The 24,828-nt window shown below is 35.6% G+C and overlaps 1 protein-coding gene across 1 annotated transcript in view; it reads right to left on the reverse strand.

Annotated features, from left to right (window-relative positions):
* Positions 1-1,863: 1,863 nt before the first annotated feature.
* The window catches only part of Efr (ER GDP-fucose transporter), a 34,393-nt gene continuing 11,428 nt past the window's right edge, over positions 1,864-24,828 (reverse strand). Inside the window, exons 3-6 of the mRNA XM_089105779.1 lie at positions 22,427-22,529; positions 16,246-16,438; positions 8,890-8,999; positions 1,864-2,013 (exon numbers count right to left, since the gene is read on the reverse strand). Of these exons, the coding sequence (XP_088961905.1) occupies positions 1,864-2,013; positions 8,890-8,999; positions 16,246-16,438; positions 22,427-22,529 (556 nt within the window). The remainder of the gene's footprint in view (positions 2,014-8,889; positions 9,000-16,245; positions 16,439-22,426; positions 22,530-24,828) is intronic.

Here is a 24,828-nt window from a genome sequence, read left to right on the forward strand (position 1 = left end):
ATGTATATTGCCTCGTTCTAGCATCACTCATTAACAGTCGTTATCAGTTGGTTAAAAAAAGGAATGATTTAGATTTTCCAAATGTATATGTGGAAAACATAAAATTGCGCCAAGGGCTCATATGTTTAGCGAAGACACAGTCCCTTAATCAGTGGCATGTACAAGCTTACTAATTAAAGGGTACTGATATAAATTCATAAAAACTTACTTTTCAGAGAAAAAGTTTATCAGGGAAAAGTAACCTTTAATCGGTAGCCTTTTACATATAAATCCTTGGCACCATTTTCCGTTTTTCAAATATACATTTGGAAACCTTCGCTAAATATTTCAATCCTTAGCACCATTTCTCGTTTTCACCGTATATATTTGGATTATTTTTTCCAAATTTTAGTGGAACATTTTCAGTAAAAAACTAGGAAGGGTAACTACCTTCCAGGTAGTTCTGAGGTTGATAGACTGAAAGATTAGAATTTGAGGAAAACTTTTCAAGAACGGTTGGATGTGAAATCAGAGAGTTTAGAATTTGACAATGCAGAAGATGGATGAAATAATTGAAGGAACAAAATTTTCCCTAAGCAGCTAATATGTCTTAGGAGTGAAGTTAGAAAAGGAGCTAATACTATCAGCGAATACGCTTTATACTTGGTGAATGTAAAAAACAGTTTATAAAAGGAAAGAACGAGAACGTGAGCAAGAGAAGACAAAAGAAACAAAACCGAAATCAGAAACAAGAAAAGCAAGAGCACAAGAAAAGCACGGGAATAAAGGAGGCATTAAAGAGTGAATTAAGGAGATTAGTTACTTGATCTTGTTTAGTTACTTGATCAGTTACTTGAAGTTCTTGTTTATCAGTTACTTGAATTTCTTTTTAAAAGAATACGATTTAAAAACGCCCCAAATCTTGATAGCCGAAAACAATAAAATATATTATCATTTTTTATTTATCCTCTCGATACTTCAAATTTACTTACAACAGAAGAAGTGTCACGCTTCAGCCTACAGGCTCTTCACTACTATGAAGACTATGATATGCAAAATAGCATGTGGCTATTGAGTTACTGAACTAAATCTTATCAAGTAGCAACCACAAATCATTAGATATCAGTAACAACAACAACTACCTTTCTTTACTAAAGTACATTTTTATACTACGCCATCTATATCATAACAAAGTTAAATGGCAAAGTAAGCCAGGATTAATGGGAGTTGACTTCATTTTTCTGGTAATAAAAGGATTTTGGACATTAATGAAAATTAGTTTTATAACAATTACTTTAATTGACTATCGAAAATCCTTTGGGACAGAAAACTAGAAATTGCGTCACAATTCTCGGTAATAAGAAAGAGCCCAGTATCTAAATAAACTGAATCTAATAAACTCGGAGAAGTTAGAATATAAATGCAAAATAAATAGTTTAACAACTAGAAATAACTAAACTGCTAATTCAAAAATCAGTTTTCTAACTCTGCTCTTAATTTTTCTAAGTCGTTTGCCATGGAAGCATCAGATAATGCTAATAATGCTTTCAATAATAATATAAAAGATTTTATTTTAATATAAACAAAAATAAAATTTTGGTTAAAATAATAAATGAAATCATCTAAACAAAAATATTATAATATTTTATTTTGTTTTCAATTTTAATATAAACCTGATATTAAACTTTATACATATGATATCGAATATATTAATAATTTAATAATAGTTTCCAGAGACAAGTGGCACCTCGCAAAATTACCTGGCTCTTGCAGTACCTACCAAATTGGAGCTCTGCAGACAGGGTTGCCAACCCTTCTGCTCAAAACTTTAAAGCAAAGAGTCTTTTTTCATAGAAAAAAAATCTGATTTAATAATTCATAGACTTACTGAGTAATCACATTTCCGAATAAAAACAAAATCATCACCGGTATGCCATAGCCAAAGATATACATAGGTTCTGAGTCAGCAAGAATTCCAAAATGATTTTTCAAATCTTGCAGCAGCAGAAGAAATCCAGGCATAGGAAGAGCATGCTAAAGAAGAAAAATAATATGAATAAAAAAAGATTGTAAACAAAATATTTTTATAAATAAATCTTTTTTAATTTTAATTTTTTTACTAAATTTTTAATTTTTTTAACTAAAAAAAATACAAAAATAATATTTAAAAAATATATATAAATAATTCTTTTTAATTTTTATTTTTTTAAACAATATTTTTTTTTATAAGAAATATAATTTTGTATAAGAATAATTGAAGTTTCATATCAAAGATAATTCGTAATGAGATATGCAAGTCTCTTTTCAACCTTAAGAAACAGCGGTGAACTGGCACGTTTTTACCTGTTTTAATATGGAAACTCCATAAGAAAAAGTCGTAAATAAGACAATTTTTAATAGACAATTCTGAGGGGAAAACAATATTTTTGACCTACATTTTTTTTTAGTTTAAATTTACTTTAGAGTCCTGGTTGACCTTCCCTGAAGTAAGGATGCTACTACTACTACTAATAACAACTCACCGCAGCACGAAGCCGCCTGAGGGCAACACAGCTACGCACGCTCCTCCTCCATCCCAATGTATCCAAAGCCTCCCTTTTAACACCCGCCCATGAAGTTCCCATTTCCTTTAAATCTTTCTTTATGACGTTCTCCCACCCCAGACGAGGACGACCTGCTTTCCGTTTAGCCCTAAACGGTTGGCCGAAAAGAACAATCTTCGACAATCTGTCATCCTTCATCCGCACAACGTGCCCTAGCCACCTCAACCTTTCTTTCGTTATAGCCCTAGAGAGGGGTATTGAACCACATTTTTCGTATAACCTATTGTTTGAAATACGGTCGGTCAGCCGGGTACCCATAACAAAAGTCTTCAGTTTTAATGGTCGTATTTTAATGCAAGTTTCTTTTATAGTTTCATTTGTTTTGCTGAGGACCACCCTTGGATATAGAGTCGAAATATTCATTTAGGGTTAAGGTTCCACTGTCTTACGTAAAAAATTCCTGTTCTTTCTACTTGTTGTTTGTATTTACGATTCAAAATAGTCTTTGTTGAAATTAAGGCAATTTCCCCTTTTAACACCCGCCCATGAAGTTCCCATTTCCTTTAAATCTTTCTTTATGACGTTCTCCCACCCCAGACGAGGACGACCCGCTTTCGTTTAGCCCTAGACGGTTGGCCGAAAAGAACAATCTTCGACAATCTGTCATCCTTCATCCGCACAACGTGCCCTAGCCACCTCAACCTTCCTTTCGTTATAGCCCTAGAGAGGTATTGAACCACATTTTTCTGTATAACCTATTGTTTGAAATACGGTCGGTCAGCCGGGTACCAATAACAAAAGTCTTCAGTTTTAATGGTCGTATTTTAATGCAAGTTTCTTTTATAGTTTCATTTGTTTTGCTGAGGACCACCCTTGGATATAGAGTCGAAATATTCATTTAGGGTTAAGGTTCCACTGTCTTACGTAAAAAATTCCTGTTCTTTCTACTTGTTGTTTGTATTTACGATTCAAAATAGTCTTTGTTGAAATTAAGGCAAATTCTGCAACGTTGTCCCCGTGCCCACTTCAGAAAATTGTTCCTCTTGAGTCTTTGACCACTTTATTTTCAAAACTAGAGCAAAGGGTACTAAGGCGCTTTCGGACCAAAACCTTGCTTACGTGTCCCCTTCCTACTAACCATTTTACATATTATGATAGAATTTACAATAGAACTTAACGTACCTTAACACAAAAAAGTTACGTATAAAACAGGGTTGAAATTTGCTCAACTTTGCGACAACAAAGAAATAAAAATGGAGAAACTTTAAGGAAAAGTATGCAAATTTGTTTATAAAATAAATTCATTCACGATTAAACAGAACAAAATATAATCAAAATCCAAAATGGGCGGGAATTTTTGGCCAGAAGCATAAGTGGAGGATTGACAAAGAGTTTGTAGAAGAAAAAAATAATAGCTATAAGCTTCATTACTTCTGCAGGTTTAAGAATATTTGCCTTGTAGTAGTATGCAAGTAGTTGTTGTGATATGCAAGCAAGGCAAATTATTTAATTTAAGTAATTATTTACAACATTTGATTTCATTACTTTTTTATTCCTCTTTTTTAACTTTCAAAATTTCAAACCCATCTTATTTTGAAAAGTTCGTCTTTAAAAATAAAAGAAACTCGAAGTTTCCATGCTAGCAAGCACAGATTATAACACTCCAAGGTACGAAAAGAGCCAATTTTCGTTGTTAGTTGATCGTCCTAACTTTTCCCAGATGTCCTTCTTTCGGTTTATTTCCTTGTTCCATTGCAAATGCCCTTCTTTCGGTTGTTCCATTGCAAATGCCCTTTCCTTGTTCCATTGCAAATGCCCAAATGCCCGTCTTTCGCTTTTTTCCCTTGTTCCATTGTAAATACCCTTCTTTCGGTTGTTCCATTGCAAATGCCCTTTACTTGTTCCATTGCAAATGCCCAAATGCCTGTCTTTCGGCTTTTTTCTTTGTTCCATTGCAAATGCCATTCTTTCGGTTGTTCCATTGCAAATGCCCTTTCCTTGTTCCAGTGCAAATGCCCAAATGCCCGTCTTTCGGTTTTTTCCTTGTTCCATTGCAAATGCCCTTCTTTCGGTTGTTCCATTGCAAATACCCTTTCCTTGTTCCATTGCAAATGCCCAAATGCCTGTCTTTCGGCTTTTTTCTTTGTTCCATTGCAAATGCCCTTCTTTCGGTTGTTCCATTGCAAATACCCTTTCCTTGTTCCATTGCAAATGCCCAAATGTCCTTCTTTTGGTTTTTCCTTGTTCTATTGCAAATTTACCCTTTCGTAAATTTACCCCTTGCAAATTCCCTTTCCTTGTTCCATTGCAAATGCCCAAATGCCCTTCTTTCGGTTTTTTCCTTGTTTCATTGCAAATGCCCTTCTTTCGGTTGTTCCATTGCAAATGCCCTTTCCCTGTTCCTTTCCTTGTTCCATTGCAAATGCCCAAATGCCCTTCTTTCGGTTTTTCCCTTGTTCCATTGCAAATTTACCGCTTCGTATGGTATATTTGCTGCATGCCATGTATATTTTCAGTTTTGTCGCTGCGTATTTCTCGTTTTATTTATTTGACTCTTGATTCAAATTTTTTTACTGTTTTTATTCTTTTGTTTTTACCCTAAAGCGCTGTTAGTCGAAAACCCTCAATGCTAAAATAACTCAAGTTTCCCAATAGAGAGGAAAACAAGCTATTAAACTCTTTTTCAGAATTGATTAATGTATTTTACGAAGCATATTTTCAATAGCATATTTTTCAAAGTTGATTGCAAAATCAGGATGGCTCTCGATGAATTATCGGGTTTGTCAAGTACCTATTTCTGGTTCTAATCTTCTGACGCATACTATTATTTCTTTAGACTTTCTATTTTTTAATTTCTATTTTGTTTTTACCATTAAGTGCTGTTTGGAAGAAAACCCTCAATGTTACAATAGCCCAAGTTTCCAAATAGAGAGTTTACTGGGGAAAACAAGCTATCAAACTTTTTATTCAGAATCAATGAATAATAGCATATTTTGCGAAGTCAGAAAAAACAAGAACAAAAATTAAAAAATAACATTTTTCATAAATAATTTGTTATTTGACTTGTTTCTGGTTTTAATCTTCTGACTCGTATTATTATTTCTTTTGACTTTGTACTTGTAATTTCTACTCTATTTTTACTATGAGGTACTCTATCTTCATTTATTTTTTCGAAAGTCACTTTAAAAAATAATTTCATTTTGATCATTAAAAACAAATTCATCTGATCCAAGGCCTTAGGTTGAACTAACTGATTAGTCGTCCTTTTTCGCTTTATCGGCTTCATTATTTGACTTTATTAGTAATATTATTTCTTTATATTTTTTACAGTTTCATTATCTTATATGTTAAGTTCTTCATTACCTCTTTCGTTTCATTATTCTCTTGATATTTCCTACTCATAACTTTCAGTATATGTTGTCAAAGTTCAAACAATAATACAATTTTAAAGCATTAGCATACCCCTTTCTATTAAGGAGTTAAAGAGAATGATGTTAAAGAGAAACTCTACATAATGGCTATCATATTTGTTTGTTCAATTAGACAAAATATAAGCCTTTTTTAAACTGATATTAAGAACGTATCTAGGATTTTTTCGGGGCGGTGGGGGGGGGGGGGTTACAAAAAAACTTTTAAAAAGTATCAAAAGTTTGTTTATATTCATTTTTGCTACGTTTTTGCGAGTCGGACAAACATTTCAGGGGGAGGTTCAAAACGCCTCACCCCCCCCCCTGGACATGGCCTTGAGTGCTCTAAATAAAGAACGAGACCACTGCCATAATAGAAAAAGATTACGTTGGCATGATTGCATCTCAGAGGATAAAATAAAAGTTCAAAATAAGGATAAAATCCTTTTTAATAGACAGTGTATAGAAATTCACAAAAATTACGAGATATTTCGGTCACATATACAGTGACCGTCATCAGCGGAAAAAAAAAAGTTTGATAGCGTGTTTTCCCAGTAAACTCTCTATTGGGAAACTTGGGTTATTGTAACATTGAGGGTTTTCTTCTAAACAGCACTTAATGGTAAAAAAAAATAGAAATTAAAAAATAGAAAGTTTAAAGAAATAATAGTATGTGTCAGAAGATTTTTGGTACTTGTGTATTATGGGCAACTCACACAAGTTTACGCTGTGTAAAAATCGAGAACAAACCGGTTTCTTCGTTAGTTTTTTTTAGCTTAGCGCGAGACAAGACAAAGACAAGTGACAGAATATAGCGGAAATATATAATTTGGACTATATTTTTGCACATAAGGGGGGGGGGGGGGGAATAGCGATTTAACGGGAATTTTTTTAATTAGAAAAAAAAAATCCCAGTATAAAGTAAATTTAATTTTTCATTTAAGTGTTTTTTCCAAGTGTTAAGTGCTTTTTTTCAATGACCGTTTTTCCAAGTATTAAGTACTATTATTAGGTTAATGTAGTGTTTCATTTAAGTGTTTTATGATGATCGCTGATCAAAGTTTATGTTATTTGTGCCTTCCGTTTATGTTATTTTACTATGTTCGTGACCTTATATTTGGCTTTAAAATGCACTTCTCTATCCATCTATCTAATATGCAGAATACTTGTACCAAAAACATTTTGCATGCAGACCCGCTATACATTACCCCCCCTCCCCTAATATGCAAATATATGGCCCAGATTTATTTCTAAAGTAACGAAGAAACTAACAAAAAAAACTGGTGAGATCTCGAATTTTACACAGGGTAAACTTAAGTGAGTGGCGCATAATAAACAAGTATCAAAATTCCTTCCCCCTATGGAAATAAAACAAAACTCAAATAAAATTCTCAAATCTGGAAAGCCTCATTTTCCACGGGGGTATTTTCCGCGGGGGGTAATTTCCGGGGAGGGGGTAAACGCCGGCCACCGTCTTCATCATGGCTTTTTCAGATGAAGTCGGCCAAGCGGCGTCAGTGATAACTTTTTGATCACCGGACTGAACTTATCCTCAAAAAGTCACTTCTAATGCACTTAATTTGCCTTTTGCGCATGATTATATTTTCATGAACGATTCCATTTTGGACGGAATTTTAAATTCTGCCTCTCTTTTTCATATTAACCCGTTTTTCGTTTATAAACTTTCCTACTGGAAGTTCTTAAGCCGAACTGGCCAGCCATGACAAAAAACAATGAAGAGAAATAAAACTCAATGAAAAGACAACAAACGAGACTGCGGCCAGTAGAGAGAAAAGATGAGACTAAAACAACGCGAATATTTCACGTTGCACTTTTTTTGCACTTTTAGTAAATTTACACCTTTAGTAAAGTTCTTGAGCATGTATTACTACCTTTTGTGACTAATAATATGCTTGAGGATCAAACAAAATAATATATCTTTTATTAGCATTTACTACAGAACAACGGCTATGGGACTCTCCTCCCAAATAAGAGGATTCGAGATCAAGTTCTTAAGCCGAACTGGCCAGCCATGACAAAAAACAACAAAGAGAAATAAAACTCAATGAAAAGACAACAAACGAGACTGCGGCCAGTAGAGAGAAAAAATGAAAGACTAAAACAACACCAATATTTCACCTGTATGCAAACTAGGCGTCCTCAGTACAAGAAAAACAAAGAAAAAAACTAAAATAAACTAAAAACAAATAAAACCACCATCAATACTAATAAAATACAATTGTCGCAATTGATCCACGTAGGGAAAAGAAGCTATATTTTTGTTGAATACAGAAGAATAGTTTTGTTGCTTTGGGTTTTCTCATCGAAGTAACTCTAATAGCTTCTTTTCCCTAAGTGGATCAGTTGCGACAATTCAACATAATTTAAGATTTTTGGTGGTAGCTCCAGTCTTCACTGAAACCTTTTAAGGCACATAAACGCAAAGAAGATGCATTAAAACTGACAGAAAAAGTTCGGTTAGGTGATTAAAAAGCTTTCTTCACTATTACGGCACTTGCCCGACTTCAACTGAAAAGCCAAGACGGCAACACGGCTTTAAGGAACCTTACCACAGAGAGCTGGACAGAAGCAGCTGAAATCAGTGCAAATTTTTCTACCTTAATGTCAAAACGGAATAAAAAGAACTTTTTTTGGTAATTCTCAAAATATGATGGATATTGATCCAAGTATTCAGATTAGCCTAAGTTCCCTACCCTTCGCCGGAGAAGAAGAAAACACAGATCCAGTTAGCTTAGTTACAAAAGAATAAAAGAGTTTAGGATTGTAGAAGTGGTGACGGTGAAAAAGATTGCCCCAGATTTGTCAAATCGATGCAAAAAAAAAAAAAAAAAAAAAAAAAAAAAATAAGTAGCGAATTTTTTTTTATAGTTTGGTTTGATCTTGGCAAATCGGCACTGACTTTGGCCGAGTCAACCTTGCCCTTGACGATAAGAGCTTACCATAAAGAAGAGAGCTTCGTACGGGTGTTTCCCATGCTCCTTATAAAGTACTTCTTGATAGATACCCATTCTAGCACTTAAAAACAGGGCAAACGTCAACAAAAATATACCTAAAACAAAAAAATTGATAAAGTTCAATATAATGACACACTAAACATTGGATTCGGACGAATTGATAGACCTATTCACACAAACATGTCCGGAGCATTGTTGCTTGCTCCGTTGCCACGTAAACTGAAACACACGAATTGATTTCGGCCAAGAAAGAGTATTAAAGTACAGCCAGACGCAAAGGAATTTGAGAAAATCCTTAAAGAGTTAAAGGATTCCTACAAGTTTTTTTTGAAAGGAAGAAGGATTTTCGGGTCAATTTTTTTTTTTACTCGACCCAATACGGTTGATAGGATTTTGCGACAGGATTGTGACAGGAATATTCCTTCAATAAGATAAGACAGTGAAGTGAAGAATGCGGCATTGGACTTTACAGTCCCTTAAGGCAGTGCTGATCTCCGTTTCTTGGCCCTTCAGCCAGGAAGTGCAATGGGGTGTTGGGGGCCAACCATTCTGTACTTTCACACACCCTTCCTGTTTACCTTCCCCAGATTTCTCCAGGTACCCATTTAAAGCTGGGTCGACTCTGGCTGATCTTACAGAGTCACGCCACTTATCCCCTTCCCAAACCAAATAATTGGGTTCACTAGGATTCGAACCCTCGTCCTCTCGGACAAAGGATCGTAAATCCAGCACACCATTCCACAAGATGAGAAAGAGACAACAAAAAGGAATATCAGATAAGTCTATTAGAAATGACCGAGTAAAGCCAACCAACTAGAATATACCCATTATGACAGCATGTATAAATTAGATGGGGTGAGACAGCTTTTGAATTAGGACAGACAGATAACTATACACACCCTCTGTCGATATTAGAGATGTAACAAGTCTGGCAGCTCCCTTGCCAAACCTACACTGTTATCCTTAGTCTACAGTAGGTAGACGCAGTCTTGTATTCGGTTACAGGGCCATGTATCTTGGTAACGGATAAGTAATCACTATTTAAGGTGATAAGAATTATAATTAGTAATTGGCAGTTTTTAACAGGAACATATCTTCAGATAAAAAACAGAGTTATTAAAAATGCGATTATAATGGTAATTATGAAAAACATAATTTTTTTTTGGGGGGGGGGGCGAGTTTCATAAATGAATGAGGGATAAAGTTGCAGGATTTAAAAACCATTTCTTTACGTCTGAACAGATTTTCTTTCAACCTTTTAGGAAAATCCTGTGCATCTGATCCTACCTTTCCAATCAGAGAATACGAAAAACTGAGGAGAGGAATTTTCGGTGCTTTAACGGTGCTATTCGGTGCTATTAAATAGGTTTAAAGCCACATTTTCCATACATATTTTAAGATAGGGATTGAAAACTATTAGCGCCACCACCACCAACAGTGTGGCGTCTAGTAACGTCATTAGAAAAGTTGAAAAATTCAAAGAAAATTGGATAATTTAATTTAACTAATCAGCAATATTGCAGGATCAAAACTGAAAATTTTCTAGAAGTAATAATTAATCAGCCCTTTTTGCTTTCAAAAACAATTTTAAGTCGAAACCCAGTCTGTTTGCTTTACCCTCCACTACATTCCAGGGTTCCTGGACAGACAAGTATGGATCAGTTTAGGCTGTGATAAAAAGGAACAAAATTGCCGAAATCTAGATGACGCTAAAGATTTTTCTTTTCGACATTAGTGCCAGTTTCTATTTACACACAATTAGCACGTTGGGTAACGGAAAAATCAATCAAATAGACAGCTTGACAAACCTAGGTAAAATTAATAATAAAGACGGTGGGTGCAGTGAAGATGTAAAAATGGAATAGCCAAGACCCAGGGTGTTTTTTTCACAGTTGAAAAAAATGTGAAAGAATACGAAGATAAAACTGTGAACCAAGATTAGAATATTAGAAGCTAGAGTGATCGACAGTGGTCAAGTATGGTTCTGAAGCATGGGCGCTCTGAAAGACGGGAGAGGAGTTGCTCGATGTTTTCCAGCGAAATTGCCCACGGATTATTTTGAGTACCCGACTGACTGACCGTATCTCAAACAGTAAGCTGTACGAAAAGTGTGGTTTAAACCCGCTTTCAAGGGCTAAGAGAGAAAGGACGAGATGGCTCGGACCCGTTCTGCGGATGAAGGATGAAAGACTGCGAAAGATTGTCCTTGTTGGCCAGCCATCTAGGGCCAAGCGAGAAACAAATCCTTCCCGAAGGAAGCTGGAAGATGTCGTAAGGAAATATTTAGGTGAAATGGAAACTTCCTGAGAGGGTGTATAGAGGGAGGCTGTTAATTAGTTGGGATAGAACAGCAGCGTGCGTAGCTCTGTTGGCCTCAGGCAGCTTGGTGCCGCAGTGAGCTGTTAGTAGTAATATTAGTAGTAAACTGAAAAATAAGACAAAATGGGTTTAAAGGGTTAAAATAACTCCTAATGACACTAACAATGCAGCGTCGCACATCAGAGCTAGACAAATTCGAAACAAACTTCGTTTATTGAAATTTGTATTTTAAGTAAAGGACAAAGTTTACTTGTGCACAATCTGTATTTTTGGAAAGAAGCTATTCATATTTTTTCAAGCTGTTCATGTTGATTATAAAAGATAGGGCTAGGTAAGCATGCACAATTTAGGCTAGTATTTAAGAAGTGGCAAAAATACAACAAATGTGACAAATCTGACAAAATTAGCTCTTTTTACTTTACCCTTCAGTAAAGCAACAGTAAAAAGAGAGGATAAAAATAAATAAAATAGCATTTTTATTTATGTTTAAATTTAATTGTATGATTTTGCAGAGGTAATTCTAGGCATTGCTTCTTTTCAGAAATGAGCTTGATTTTCCTCTCTTTCTAATTTCCGATCCTCTTTGTTCGGAATTCTTTCTAAAAAGGATAATTTCTAGATTTTAAAACTAAAATTTCCATTTATTTCAAAACAACTGCTTTCTTAGTTAGTATCAAATGGGCTTAGTTTTTCAGTTAACCGCTTTCTTTCTTTTTTCATGCGTTATTAGAAATTATCTTACACTTAGCATACTTAAATGACACTGGCAAACAAGCTGCTAATTGGAAAACGTTAATAGATGTCACCCAAATTCTCGTCTATGCAACTCCGTATACTAAACGGACATTTAGGAACAATATTTCATATCTGACAAACAAGGAATTCTAAACTTTCCAAACAGCATGCTACAACAATACCAATGCCAAGAACTAAAACCTCAACTAAAACTCATAAAATGCACTAGAACACAAACAAACCTTGACTAATCACCAAAACCGTTTCTTCTTGAAAATCACTTATACCCTCACTTATACCCTCACAATCACACCGCAATCATAATTGCATGCTGCCCACTTCTCGAAACTATTCCTGAGGAACCAACCCCCTCCAGGAGACATGAAAATAAAGTCAGGCCCGAAAAAAAGCAATGAGGGGAGGGGGTAAGATGGTACGAACAAGAACATTTAAACTTTCCAAGTACTAGGCTAGGTCAAAATTTTCATAAATGTTTCAATCGATCGAATAAATGGCATCATCACTATCAGCAAATATGCCCTGGACAAAGTCTTTACATTAAGATTAGCAGAAACCAGGCCTTTAGAGAGAAAACACTAATACTAAAAGAGAAGAAACAGAGGAGAGAATGTAAAAAGATGGTTAAATTCTGATTTTGTATTTTAATATACAATGAATCTGGTTGAAACAACGTCTGAAATTTTTTGATTGTGCTTACGTACATGAGTTGGAAAACCATTTGAAGTACATTTTAAAATTTTAGTAGTTACACTGGCCTTTGAGAAATTATTTAGAGTTCAACGGTAGATTTTTTTAAATTTATTACAACCAATTACTTTTTTCTTAGAATATACCTGTGGCTCTGTAAAATTAAGTCTCAATAAATTTTTCGACACTGAAACCTCAAAGATATAAATTTGATATGGTCAGATTAGTTTCAGAAAGGATGCGAGGGGTCACTCTCTCTAAGAATAAAAAAAAGTTTTTTCAACTGAAAGTAAGGATCAAATTTAAAACTCAAAACAAACAGAAGTTATTCCGTATACGAAGAGGTTGCCCCCTTCTCAATACCCTACTCTGAAGATTTTTAGTACTTCTAAAAAAGCTTCTTATTCTAATCAAACGGCCCTTGTGTTTCAGGAGTCTTTCTTAAGAAATTGGGACAAACAGTCAAATTTAGCGTTAAGAGCAAGGGATTGAGGAGGGGGGAAACCCTTCATGTGCGGAATAATTTTTGTTTGTTTTGAGGTTGCTCCTTGCTTTCAGTTGAAAAAAATTATTTTTTTATCTAACTTAAATCGTTTTTCAAATAATGTCGGTAAATCATGCCCCCCTATGATGAAAAATTCCCTCCCCCACGGGAAACTCCTCTGTGGAAAGTTCTTCCCAAATAAAATACCCCCCCCCCTCTCCCGTAAAATTTCCTTCGGACAATTGCATGATAATTTTGTAACTTAGAGTAGTTTCCTAAGGGTCTATGGGGGATCATACTATCCCCAAAGACATAGTTATTGAACCTTTAAACTGTGCTGAACAAAATGGCTATCTCAAAATCTTGATCAGACGACTTTTGAGAAAACAAGGGGCGTGGGAAGAGGGCGAGCTGCCCTCAAATCTTTTTGGTAAGTTAAAAAGGGCACTAGAACTTTTGATTTCCGACCAAATGAGCCTTCTCCTGATCTTCTAGGATCATTGGCGCAATACGATCACCCCTGGGAAAAACATAAAAAAAAATATAAATAAACACGCATCCATTATCTCTCTTCTGGCAAAGAAAAAAAAATGCAGGATTCCACTTTTCTCTATTTTAAGAGCTTGAAACCTCTTCAGCAGGGTTCTCTAATATGCTGAATGTGATGGTGTTGTTTTCATTAAAATCATTTGATGTTTTGAGCAAATTTTGTCAGGCTCGTAACTTATGATGGGTAGCATTGAACTAAATGGATTTTATATATTTTGAATCAAACAGTTCATGGTTTGAACGAACTGTAAGTAAGCAGCGAGTTGGCTCAATAGTAACTGGAACTCTAAACAAAATTAATATCAATAGATATACCACAAGAATCAGCTTATTATGCTGATTCCAAATATATAAGATCCATCAAGTTTAGTGTTACCCATCACAAGTTATGAGTCTGAGATATTTGCCTGATTTGAAATAGGGGGGGGGAGGCAATCCCTAAAATTCAAGGATTCTTATCGAAAATCATGCCATCAGATTCAGCGTACCAGAGAATTCTACTGTAGAAGTTTCAAGCTCCTATATACAAAATGTGGAATCTTGCTATTTTTGACAGAAGACAGATCACGGATGCGTGTTTATATTTTGTTTCTCAGGGTGATCATATTGAAATGAGTCCTAGAATATCGGAAGAGGATGCATTCAAACGGAAATTAAAAGTTCTAGTGGCTCTTTTAAGTGACGAAAAAGATTAGAGGGCAACGGGCCCCCTCCCACGTCCTTTGTTCCAAAGTTATCTGATCAGAATTTTGAGATAGCCATTTTGATCAGTATAGTTGAAAGACCGAATAACTATGTCTTAAGAGGTAAAACGCCCCCCCCCCTCCATACTCCGTGGAGAGAGGCCTATAAGTCATGACATTTGCCCATTGTTTACGTATAGTAGTTGTTATTGGGAAGTATACAGACATTTTTAGAGAGAGGGGGAGAGGATTTTGTGATCGGGGTGGATTTTCTTATGAAGAATCTTCCTTGGGGAGGTAAATTTCTGGGGGGGGGGGTGAATTTTCAAGGGGAAATTTTACACTGGTGGGATTTGAAAGAATTCCTATATGAAATTATTTTTAATTTTGTTACATTCTCTTTGCCAACTTAATTATACATGTGGAGATGTTCCGGGGGAATTATCCAGGGGCTATTTTCCTCGCCTTTTGATTTACGAAAAAAAAAATCCACGGAAGGGGGTATTTCTGGAGTAATCAAGAAACCAATTAGAGATTAAAGGCATTTTCAAATGAAATTATGCTAAGGATAATTTTTCAGGCTGAATCGTCCGCAAGGAATTTTACGGGGAGGGGGATTTTCAGCGAGGAAGAAACTGTCCGGGGGGAATTTGACGGGGTTTACATTTTACATTGGATGAGATTTCCATGGGGGAGTTTCCCCTGAAGGAGGGGAGGTAAATTTCAAGGAGGGTGAGCCAGATTTACCGTCATTATTTAAAAAACGATCAGAAATTGAATAATAAAAAAAAAGTTTTTTTTTAAACTGAAGTAATGAGCAACATTAAAACTCAAAACGAACAGAAATTATTCCGTATATAAAGGGATGCCCCCTCTTCAATATATTGTTCTTTACACTAAAGTTTGACTGTTTGTCCCAATTTTTTTAAGAACGGCTACTGAATCACAGGGGCCGTTTAATTAGAAAAGGAATCTTTTTTAAAAGTGCCAACAGCTTTAGCGTAGAGAACAAAGTATTTTGGAGGGGGTAACCCTTCATATACGTAACAACTTCTGTTTGTTTTGAGTTTTAATGTTGCTTCTTACTTTCAGTTAAAAAAAACTTGTTTTCTATTTATCTAATGAGTATCAGAATTCAATTCTTTTAATGTATCTATTGTTATCAAGATTCTGTTTCTTAAGAGTTTCGGTTACTTCTGAGCCGCATCACTCCTTACTTACAGTTCATTACCACGAGCTGTTTGATTGTGTGCACCAGGCAGCACGTGCCACTTGGTATACATGACGTGTCAAGCGTGGCGGAACTGAGCAGCACACATGGCGTTCCAAAATTTACATCAGGTGGCGGGAAGTTAGCACCCCTCGGAAAATAAAGCAGCCGTTCGTTTCCTCATCCATGTTGAAGTTTTTTTCATAAATTCACAAAACATAAATATTGCATTAACTATGACCTTGATTACTCTTGTAAAAAAAAAACAATGTATTTTAATTTATTACTACTTAGTTTAATGCCTTGAAAACATTGCTCTTGTAGCGATATCTTCATAATACAGACCACAAAATTTTTTGTTCCTGCCAAACATTTGTGAATTGGCACCACTGAATTTTTTTTCAATAAATCAAATTAATTATTCATCTAACTACCCAAATACAGTAGATATTTTTAGTTGAAAATAGTCAATTAGGCAAATTTTTCTATTAAAAACTCCAAAGCATGGTTGACTGTAACATATGATAATCTGCAAAAATTTGTTTGAGAGGAAAATACAAATATATTTTGGCAAAAAGTAGCATCAGGGATAATAAATACTGTCTATTCCCTTGCAATTTAAGTTTTCGAAGTTCTACTCAATACTTGCTTACCTGCAATCCACCATATCAGATCTGTGTATTTTGAAAGGGGGGTTTCTTCTATTTGATTTGGTTCTACTTGACTAGAAGCAATAGTGCACAGAAATATGCCAATTGAGATCATTCCAACTGATAAATATTGAGTGATGCTGTATTTCTTGTTTAAATATATAATTCCCATTACCATATTCGCCATTAGTGACCCCTATAATTAAGGTAAAATATTTTTATGTTTATTTTGTATGGTACCTATTCTTCAATGTGCTTTTTTGCAATTATTCTCGCAATTTGGCAATATTTTATTCCTCATTTTAACCATTATTTTATTACTTGACGTTTTCTTATGTAAAAATAGCATAAATCTTAACTACTCGAAGCTTGTTTATTGCAGAAATATGGTTTGATTTTACATGGCCAATATTTGCAAGTCACCGAGGCACAAAAATCATTAACCATCGACAGGGTTTCCATGGGTCCCTAAAATTAGACCAAAGATCCCATGATTCACTTACACTTATGACCTTCTGATTTTATGAATAATGATAAGATAACAATAAGAATAACACAAGGGTTTTCAATTAATTATAGCCAAAAGTTGAAAAACACGAATAAAACAGCATTTGACAAGAACAAATAGAATATCTGGAATTGCATCAAACCTAGTAATCAATTTACTTATTTATATATAAACCAATAAATACAATCGTAAATAATGGTAGAACAACAATGAGAAAGAAAAACAAGATAAAAAGACAGAACCAACAAAAAAAGTGAATAAACCAAAGGCGAGGAGATAAACATGCATAGGTCTTTCTAGAGTTTTGGTTATGCCTTATCCCTAACTCTGGAACCATATCGCAAACGGTCAAATTCTTTACAAGAAACCAATCTTTTATCGAAAGTGGAAGATGAAGAAGAAATTTTTGAAATTTTAAACAGTTTATCCTGATTCTAATTTAGGACAACATATATTTATTCATAAGCAATAAACAAGCAATAATAAATAATAAAAGCACACACTTCCAGAGGCGTCATTTTCCAATCATTATTTTTTTTTGGGGGGGGGGGGGATCGATTTTACCCACTGACTGGTCTTTTTGCCAACTGATTTGGGAGATTTTTCAATTAAAATAATCTGTTTTTTGTACTGACTGAAGAAAAAGGCATTTTTCAAAGAAAATACTCCAAAAAAGATATTGTTCAAAATCTAGAAAGGGGAGGGGGTAGTCAACCCCCTCCCCAAATAAACTTTATACATTATATAGTAAAGGCAAATTTGAATTTTCAAATCTAATTTCACAAATATCATGATTAAATGTACATGGCAACAGTAAAACTATATATTTTTTAGATGTATATGCCATACGCTATTAGCTTAATTTTGGCTGATTGTTCACCTACGTTTCAGTTTTTAAGTTTGGTGCCCCTAGTACAAAAAAACTGCATAAACTGAATTTTCGATTTTTCCTAATTTTTAAACATACTTATGGTTGTGTAAGATTCCACTTTGGCACTTTCAGGATTTGATTATTCTATTACATCTCTCTTTGTTAATAGTTACAATTAAAAACAAGCTAATGCAGTGTTGTCATTTACAATAAATACAGTCTTACCTTAAATAACCTTAAATCGCATGTCCAGCGAGATAACGTGGTGATGAGCCTCCTGTAGAACATCTCGCTGGTGGTATGACATGACTATGGTTTGGCGTCCCAGATTAGCCTGCACTCTGCATTGGCCCAGTCACGATCAACTCCTTTCTTGAACGCATCTATGGCTTGGGATTGGATGGTGGCTTCGGAGAGGATGTTCCAGTGAGGGACGGCACATACAGAGAAGGAGTGCCGGCGCTCAAGTCCATGGCAACAGCGGACTAACAGGTTCTTTGTGTGACCTCTTGACGTACTTGCAAGGGATGAGGAGAAGACTTGACTTGAAAAGTCATTTCCGAGTAGTTTGCGAGTAGCGATTGCGTCTCCTCTCTTCTTTGGATAGACTAGGGTGGGGAGTTTGAGAGACACGAGGCGCTCCTCATACGGCTTGCCTCGCAAAGCTGACATGAGCTTGATTGCTCGTCTTTGGACACTCTCAAGTGCTTTAACGTTCATTTTATACTGGGGAGACGCCAGGGTCATTCCAAATTCCAGATGTGGACGTACAATAGCTTTGTACAGCTTCTTGACCACACACGGCTTCCTAGTGGTAAACGTTCGTTTTATGAGCCCTAGGGCTCGGTTTGCTTTAGCAACTTAAGCTCGTGTGTGACTTTGGAACTTTAATTCGTTATCAACAAATACACCCAGGTCCTTCCCCTTACTTACAGCACCAAATAGGAAATCTAAAATATGGTAAGGTCGTCTAGGGTTGTTGTGCCCAAGATGCAGGAATTTAAATTTTGACACGTTGGACTGCAAACCTCACTTAGATGACTATCTAGATAGTTCATCTAAATCTTCTTGTATTGTTGAGTGATTGGGGCTAATTTGGGCCTGTCCTATGAGCTTACAATCGTCAGAATATGATGTTAATGAGTTTTTCAGGAGTTTTACAGTTGTTAATATACATGCTGAACAATATGGGCCCCAGGATTGTGCCCAGTGGAACTCCACAAATGACAGGAGTTTCGGTTGAATAAACAGGTTTACTTGTGAAGTCATAAACTACTACCCTCTGAGTTTTCCAATAAGAAAGGCTTCAATCCAGGCAATTATATAATCATGCATCCTGTATGCATCCAGTTTTAGGAGAAGAAGTTCATGCTGTACTTTATCAAAGGCTTTTGCTTGATCGAGAAACATGACATCCACCGGAAGGCCACCATCCGAGATTCTCTTCACAAAGTCATATGATTCAATGTGGTTTGTTTCGATTGAACGGCCTTTACGGAAACTATGCTGACTTTTTGAAAGTGGCTGATTTCTTTCAATGTGAGACCAAAGCGTCATTTATGACGCTCTCAAGGACCTTGCATACAACTGAAGTAAGAGTTATAGGGCAATAAATACTGGCTTGGTCTTTTCTCCCTTTCTTGAAGATGGGCTTGATGTTGGCCAGTCACTTGGGAGCCCTTTGGAAGTGAATGACATCCCACATATCACTGCTATTGGGTCAGTAATTTGTTCTGCTGCTTCTTTTGATACTCTGGGTTGTAGGTTATCTGGCCCAGCAGCTTTGTTCACACCCAGTCTTTTATACCTTTTCAAAACGTTCTCTATCCTTAAAGTTGTCATGTACAATGATTCTCAGATTGGGTGCTCTAGTAAAGTGGGTGGAGTGTTAGCTATGGGCTGAGTGGATAAATTTGTACCAAAGCTAGAATTGAGCAAATCTGCTTTTTCTTTAGCCTCCGAGGTCTGGGATGTCACGTCAAGAGGGATTAGCTGCTGAGACATGGCGCCAGAACCTGTTCGGATACTGCTTCGCGTCAGCTGCAATTACCTCCTCGGGCTTTTCTAGACCTCCCGAGTCAAATTTCTTAACCTGTTTCTGCATTTCTTGAACCTGTCATAGCGATTACCATATTTGCACTTCGTGCATTTGGTCCATGCTTTTTTTTTCTTCCTCCTAGCCCTTTTGACTTCTTTGGGTAGGGAGGGGAGTGTTTTTGGCAGGGGCGACCAATATACCCGGGTACGTTTCTTTTCTGCAGCTAGGACTACTATCTCAAGTGCCTCCCAGATTTTTTCTATGTCACCATAGTCTTCTGTAAGATTTGGGGTCAATTGACTATCACAAATGGATTATGAACAATGAGTAACTAATTGCACAATTGTATCAATTGCTTGAAAACAAAAAATTCCTATATCTCTATATATTAATTATCTTGAATCATAATTAATCTTAATTGTGAAATACCTTAGTTAGCTTAAATCCCATCTTTGAATTAAGAATGTTATCATAGTTTAACAATCCTCTGTGTTGAAAAATATTTAAAAAAAAAATCTGTATGAAAAAACCCTCGACTAGCAAAAAAAAAGACTCGTTGATTGTTTGCCCTCAGGTAGATGACTCAGAGCCATACAAGGTCAAATTTCCACTGCTTGGCAGACCACTTTTTTTCAATCGCAAGAATAGATGTAATAATAATTATAAAGGTCTGAAATGCTGTTCTACAAGCTAACAGCAGAGGGGGCATCAATTCACGAAAATGCAGGGGGTAGGTCTATTTCTATTTTTTTTATGAATAGACGAAAAAAGTTATTTTCCAAAACCTAGGGGGGGGGGGGGCAAGAAATAGAAAATGATGTCAAATTGATGTGAAGAAGCCCTTGCTCTGGTGTATGACTTAAGAACAAGCTCAGTGTACCCTCTAGTGTAGTTTTAGAATATAGCTGGAAAGGATACCTGTTTTACAGCCTATTTATAAGCTTAGGGTTGATAGTGTTGCAAAAGTCTCAGGACATGACTTGTACCTAAGTTTGATGGCACATCATTGAACAATCACTCAAGCTGTCTAATCTTTCTAGAATTGTTGTGAGGATAAAATTGAACAATATTCAACTCTAGACCTAATACAGGCTTAATATAATGTAGTCAGGGCTACTAGATGACACCCCAATGTGCTTTAATGTTTAATTTGAAAACCACATGGGTTAGAGACAGCAACGGTTTTCATTTGAAAGCTAAAGTTACCCAAGTTTCTCTACTCTCCTGTGATAGGATAAGCCATTAGTCCTGATATTGTAAATTCATGGCTAAATTATTTTTCCCAAACTATAAAACCTTGTAAATCAAAATGTTGAGCTGCATACCTCAGCTTTTAGCTCAGTTACAACATGAATTGGGCTATACAGGATTATCACTTTTTTTTTCAAAACATGCAGAGTATGATTTGACTCTCCAAATGCATACAATGTACATGAGTACATACCAGTGTACATACCAGTACATGAGTACATACAATGTAAATACCAGTACATGAGGAAAATAGGAGCGGAGGGGGTTATCATATAGCTTGAATAATCCTCCAGGAAAACGGGTATTCAGGGTTCAATATCTATTTTTGATATTTTAGACACCAACCCCCTGCAAATATATACCACCCCCCCGAAACAAAGAGAAAAGAAATAAACGACAGGCTGCATGTATAGAATGAAAAAATCGATGGCCAGGACCAACCGTACTGGAAATTGCAGTTTCACCCAGAGCTGGTGTTCACTATGTGTTAGTTGTTAGTTATGAAATAGCTTACAAAAAAAGCGTTTTTAATTTCTTTCATAGAAGCTGTAAACTAAAAAATTCAATAAACAGAAAACACCCACCCATGCAGCAGTACAGTTAAGTAAAGATTTTAAACTATAAGACAACATTAGGTTTGATAAGAAAAACTCACTCATTTTCATAAAGGTACACAGAAACAGAAAGGTGGGCATTGCACTCATTTCGTCCAAACCTGCACTAAAAGGCTCTAAAAAAATTGGGAATGTGGGACAAATCATACACCATTTTTGCTCTTAACCACCTTCTCTCCCCTGTATTGACCCCTCCCCCAAGTATCATACCTATTGGCATATGTCCACTGATGACTCCTTTTTACTATTGGAAATTACCCATTAACAAAATTTAAGAGAGAGAAAAAGGGTATAATTTAAATAAAACAGTGGAACACGAAAAAAAACTTATAAAATAATAAATAATAATAAAAATAATAAAAATCCAAATATTTCGACTCCGGGCCCAGGAATGTTTATCAACAGGAAAGAATTAAAGTTAAATTAAATTAAACACAATAGATAAAGAAAAATACAAAACAAAATTAGAAAACTTACATCTTAATAACCGCCAAAATACTGCAATCAATATAAAAGTCTGAACAAGCACACATAAATGACAAAGGACTGTCTCTGGTGCGGCAGAGTGTGTCTTGTATAATTTCAGATTGGTAATGAGATCTAGCAAAATTAAATACTAACCACAGGTCAAACCCCAGGTCATCACCCATGAATGAAATTCAGATTTTTATTATTTAAAGTTTGTTGTTGTTTTTCCCCTGTTTTATTTAAATTATAGCCTCTCCGTTTTTCTCTCTTAAATTCTGTAAATGGAAAAGCAGTGTGGTCTAAGAAATGATTTAAATTGTCGATTACAATTGACAAATAGGAAAAATGTAGTTACATTCACAGCTAAATAAATAAATTAAAATTGGTAAAGGAATGAAATAGGGTGCAAATTTTAAAGAATATACTCTACTTACAGCTCTAAAGATCATATGAAGTGGCATTGAAATGTTGAAGTTTAGTGCATAGTTGTTTGTCACACTGACTAGGAAGAACATTAAAACCAATTTGAAATACAGCCTATAAGAAAGAATATACAGAAAAAAACATCAATTGAATTTGAAAACTAGTGACAAGGGAAGGAGGAGAAGGAAGATGAAACAGATCTAAGATTGTTCCTAAAAATCCTCCACGAGGAACTTCAGCAATAACTATGAGGCTCTATAAATTACAAATTTTTCAGATGCAATGTTGCTTCAAAACATGTACCCTCTAACAATAAATTTAACATAGAGAGGGAGGATCAATCTTGTGAGGGCTCTCCTTCATCCTTCCCCTGTATGCAGGACCTGCAGGTAACATACCTTGACTACTATGTTGTATTGTATTTTTCATCATTCAGGCATTGTATAATTAAGAAGGTAATGATGTAACTTCTTGTCATTACTAAAATCAGCGATAAGAGAAGAGGGGGTGTTTAGTGTCTAAACTAAATGTACAGAACATACTCAAACCAGGGTCTCTAGCCTCCAATATATCCTGATTTCTAAAAATCTGCTTCTACAATTCCTTATAATTTACATACAACTCACCTTTTTATCCCCCCCCCCCCAGGCAGATGTGCCTAGTTCCAGGTATTGGAAATATTTACCTATTGCTCAATATCAAATTATATCATCACCTACACAAGGAGCTTTTAATACTTTTTGACAAATATAATTGTTTTGTAATACCACCATGAAACTGAATAACTAAAAACAGATAGTGTTTAATGTCAGGCACATACCTAAAAGCTCTTATCCCATCCCAATTCCTGTCATTTTTTCAAAAGATTCTGTCAGTATATTGTTTCTGTTTTGAAAGATTTGTCCCTCTTAAAAAAAAAAAAAAAAAAAAAAAAAAAAAAAAAAAAAAAAAAAAACATGGGAATAATGCATAATATACATTTAACATATGTATTTTAATTTATTTAAGCTATTTTCACAAAACGGAAATGTATAAGTATTTTTATTTATTTAAAATATTTTTATGTAGGCCTATTTTAGCAATAGAGTACAATGCTAAAATTAGCTACTTTACTTTTGGCTTATTTCACTATGTCCAAAACTGAATCAAAGCAAGGTTCACTTGCAAGGGCCAAAGGTTAAAGCAAGCAGGGATAGGTTAGGCAAAGAAATGGCAAAGCTAGCTCATTGACTAGTTATGCATAATAAGATGCATTATTGTTTGATGGTTTCAAATACAAAGACCCCCTATTTGTAGTGGAATTTAAAGCATTATTAAATACTGCAAGTCTTACAAAAGAAAAGGGTCAGGTACGATTCAGTTCTGGAATGATGTCTCCAAGACCAATCGTGAGAAAAGAGCAAAGCTATATGTGGAGTTGCAGGTGAGGCGTGCACAGGGCGAAGCTTATTTGGTTATCCGTGGGAACTCTATAGTTTAAAAAAAGGTCAGATTGGTGCAGCCCAACTGGCTGCAATGGATCATTAAATCATACACCCTGCAATGTAACCAGTGTAAATAGTCAGTTACATGGTAATGTCTTTCAAAGTATAGTGTTTACAAGTAATAATAGTAGTGAGGCAAACCAAGAGACTTCTGTGTCTTCTAGCAGACTTAGTGCTGATGCTGGCAACAGCTATTGCAAGAACGGTGCTGGCCTTAATGTTATTTTAAGTAATGTCGACTGCCTAACATCGAAATTTCAGGAGATCAGATGCGTCCTCTCCGCAATGAAGGAGATGTTTATGCGTTTTGTGAAATCAAACCAAAGCGAACCTCCCTGCCCCTGACTGAAACCCATATAAAGATCTCGGGATACAGATATAAGACTAACCATTCCAAGAATGGAGGTAGAGGAATTGCCATATGTATGCGATGAGATCCAGGTAGGTATGATAGATATTAAGTTATATTATGAGCCATGGGTAGAACAAATTTAGATATCTATTAACCTACCTGGGGGTCCCCTTGCACGCGGTTGCCTTTACATGAGTCCTACTTCGACAAGTACGGAGGACTCACTCTTGGCTATAAATCGGTCTATTAATGGTGTTGCCTGAAAATATAAGATTTTATTCATACACGGCGACTTTAACTTACCTGTGATTGAATGGGCTGAGGAATACAGCACCACATGCATTTTGGTAACACAGTCTTTTCTGGACTGCTTAGAGGAACACTTGCTATTCCAGGCGGTTATATCTTCAACAATATTTTGAGAAGGACAGAATCCTTCACTCCTTAATCTCGTTTTAATAATTGATCCTGAGTAACTCATTAACATAGAATCGCAGCCCCTATTTGGAAACAGCGACCACATTGCAACAAAATGCCGATTTTGACTGTACCCACAGACATCAAACCTAACTAAACA

Source organism: Artemia sp. Qi Xiang Cuo, chromosome 20 (assembly GCF_049724085.1).
Source record: "Artemia sp. Qi Xiang Cuo chromosome 20, ASM4972408v1, whole genome shotgun sequence".
Lineage (NCBI taxonomy): Eukaryota > Metazoa > Arthropoda > Branchiopoda > Anostraca > Artemiidae > Artemia > Artemia sp. Qi Xiang Cuo.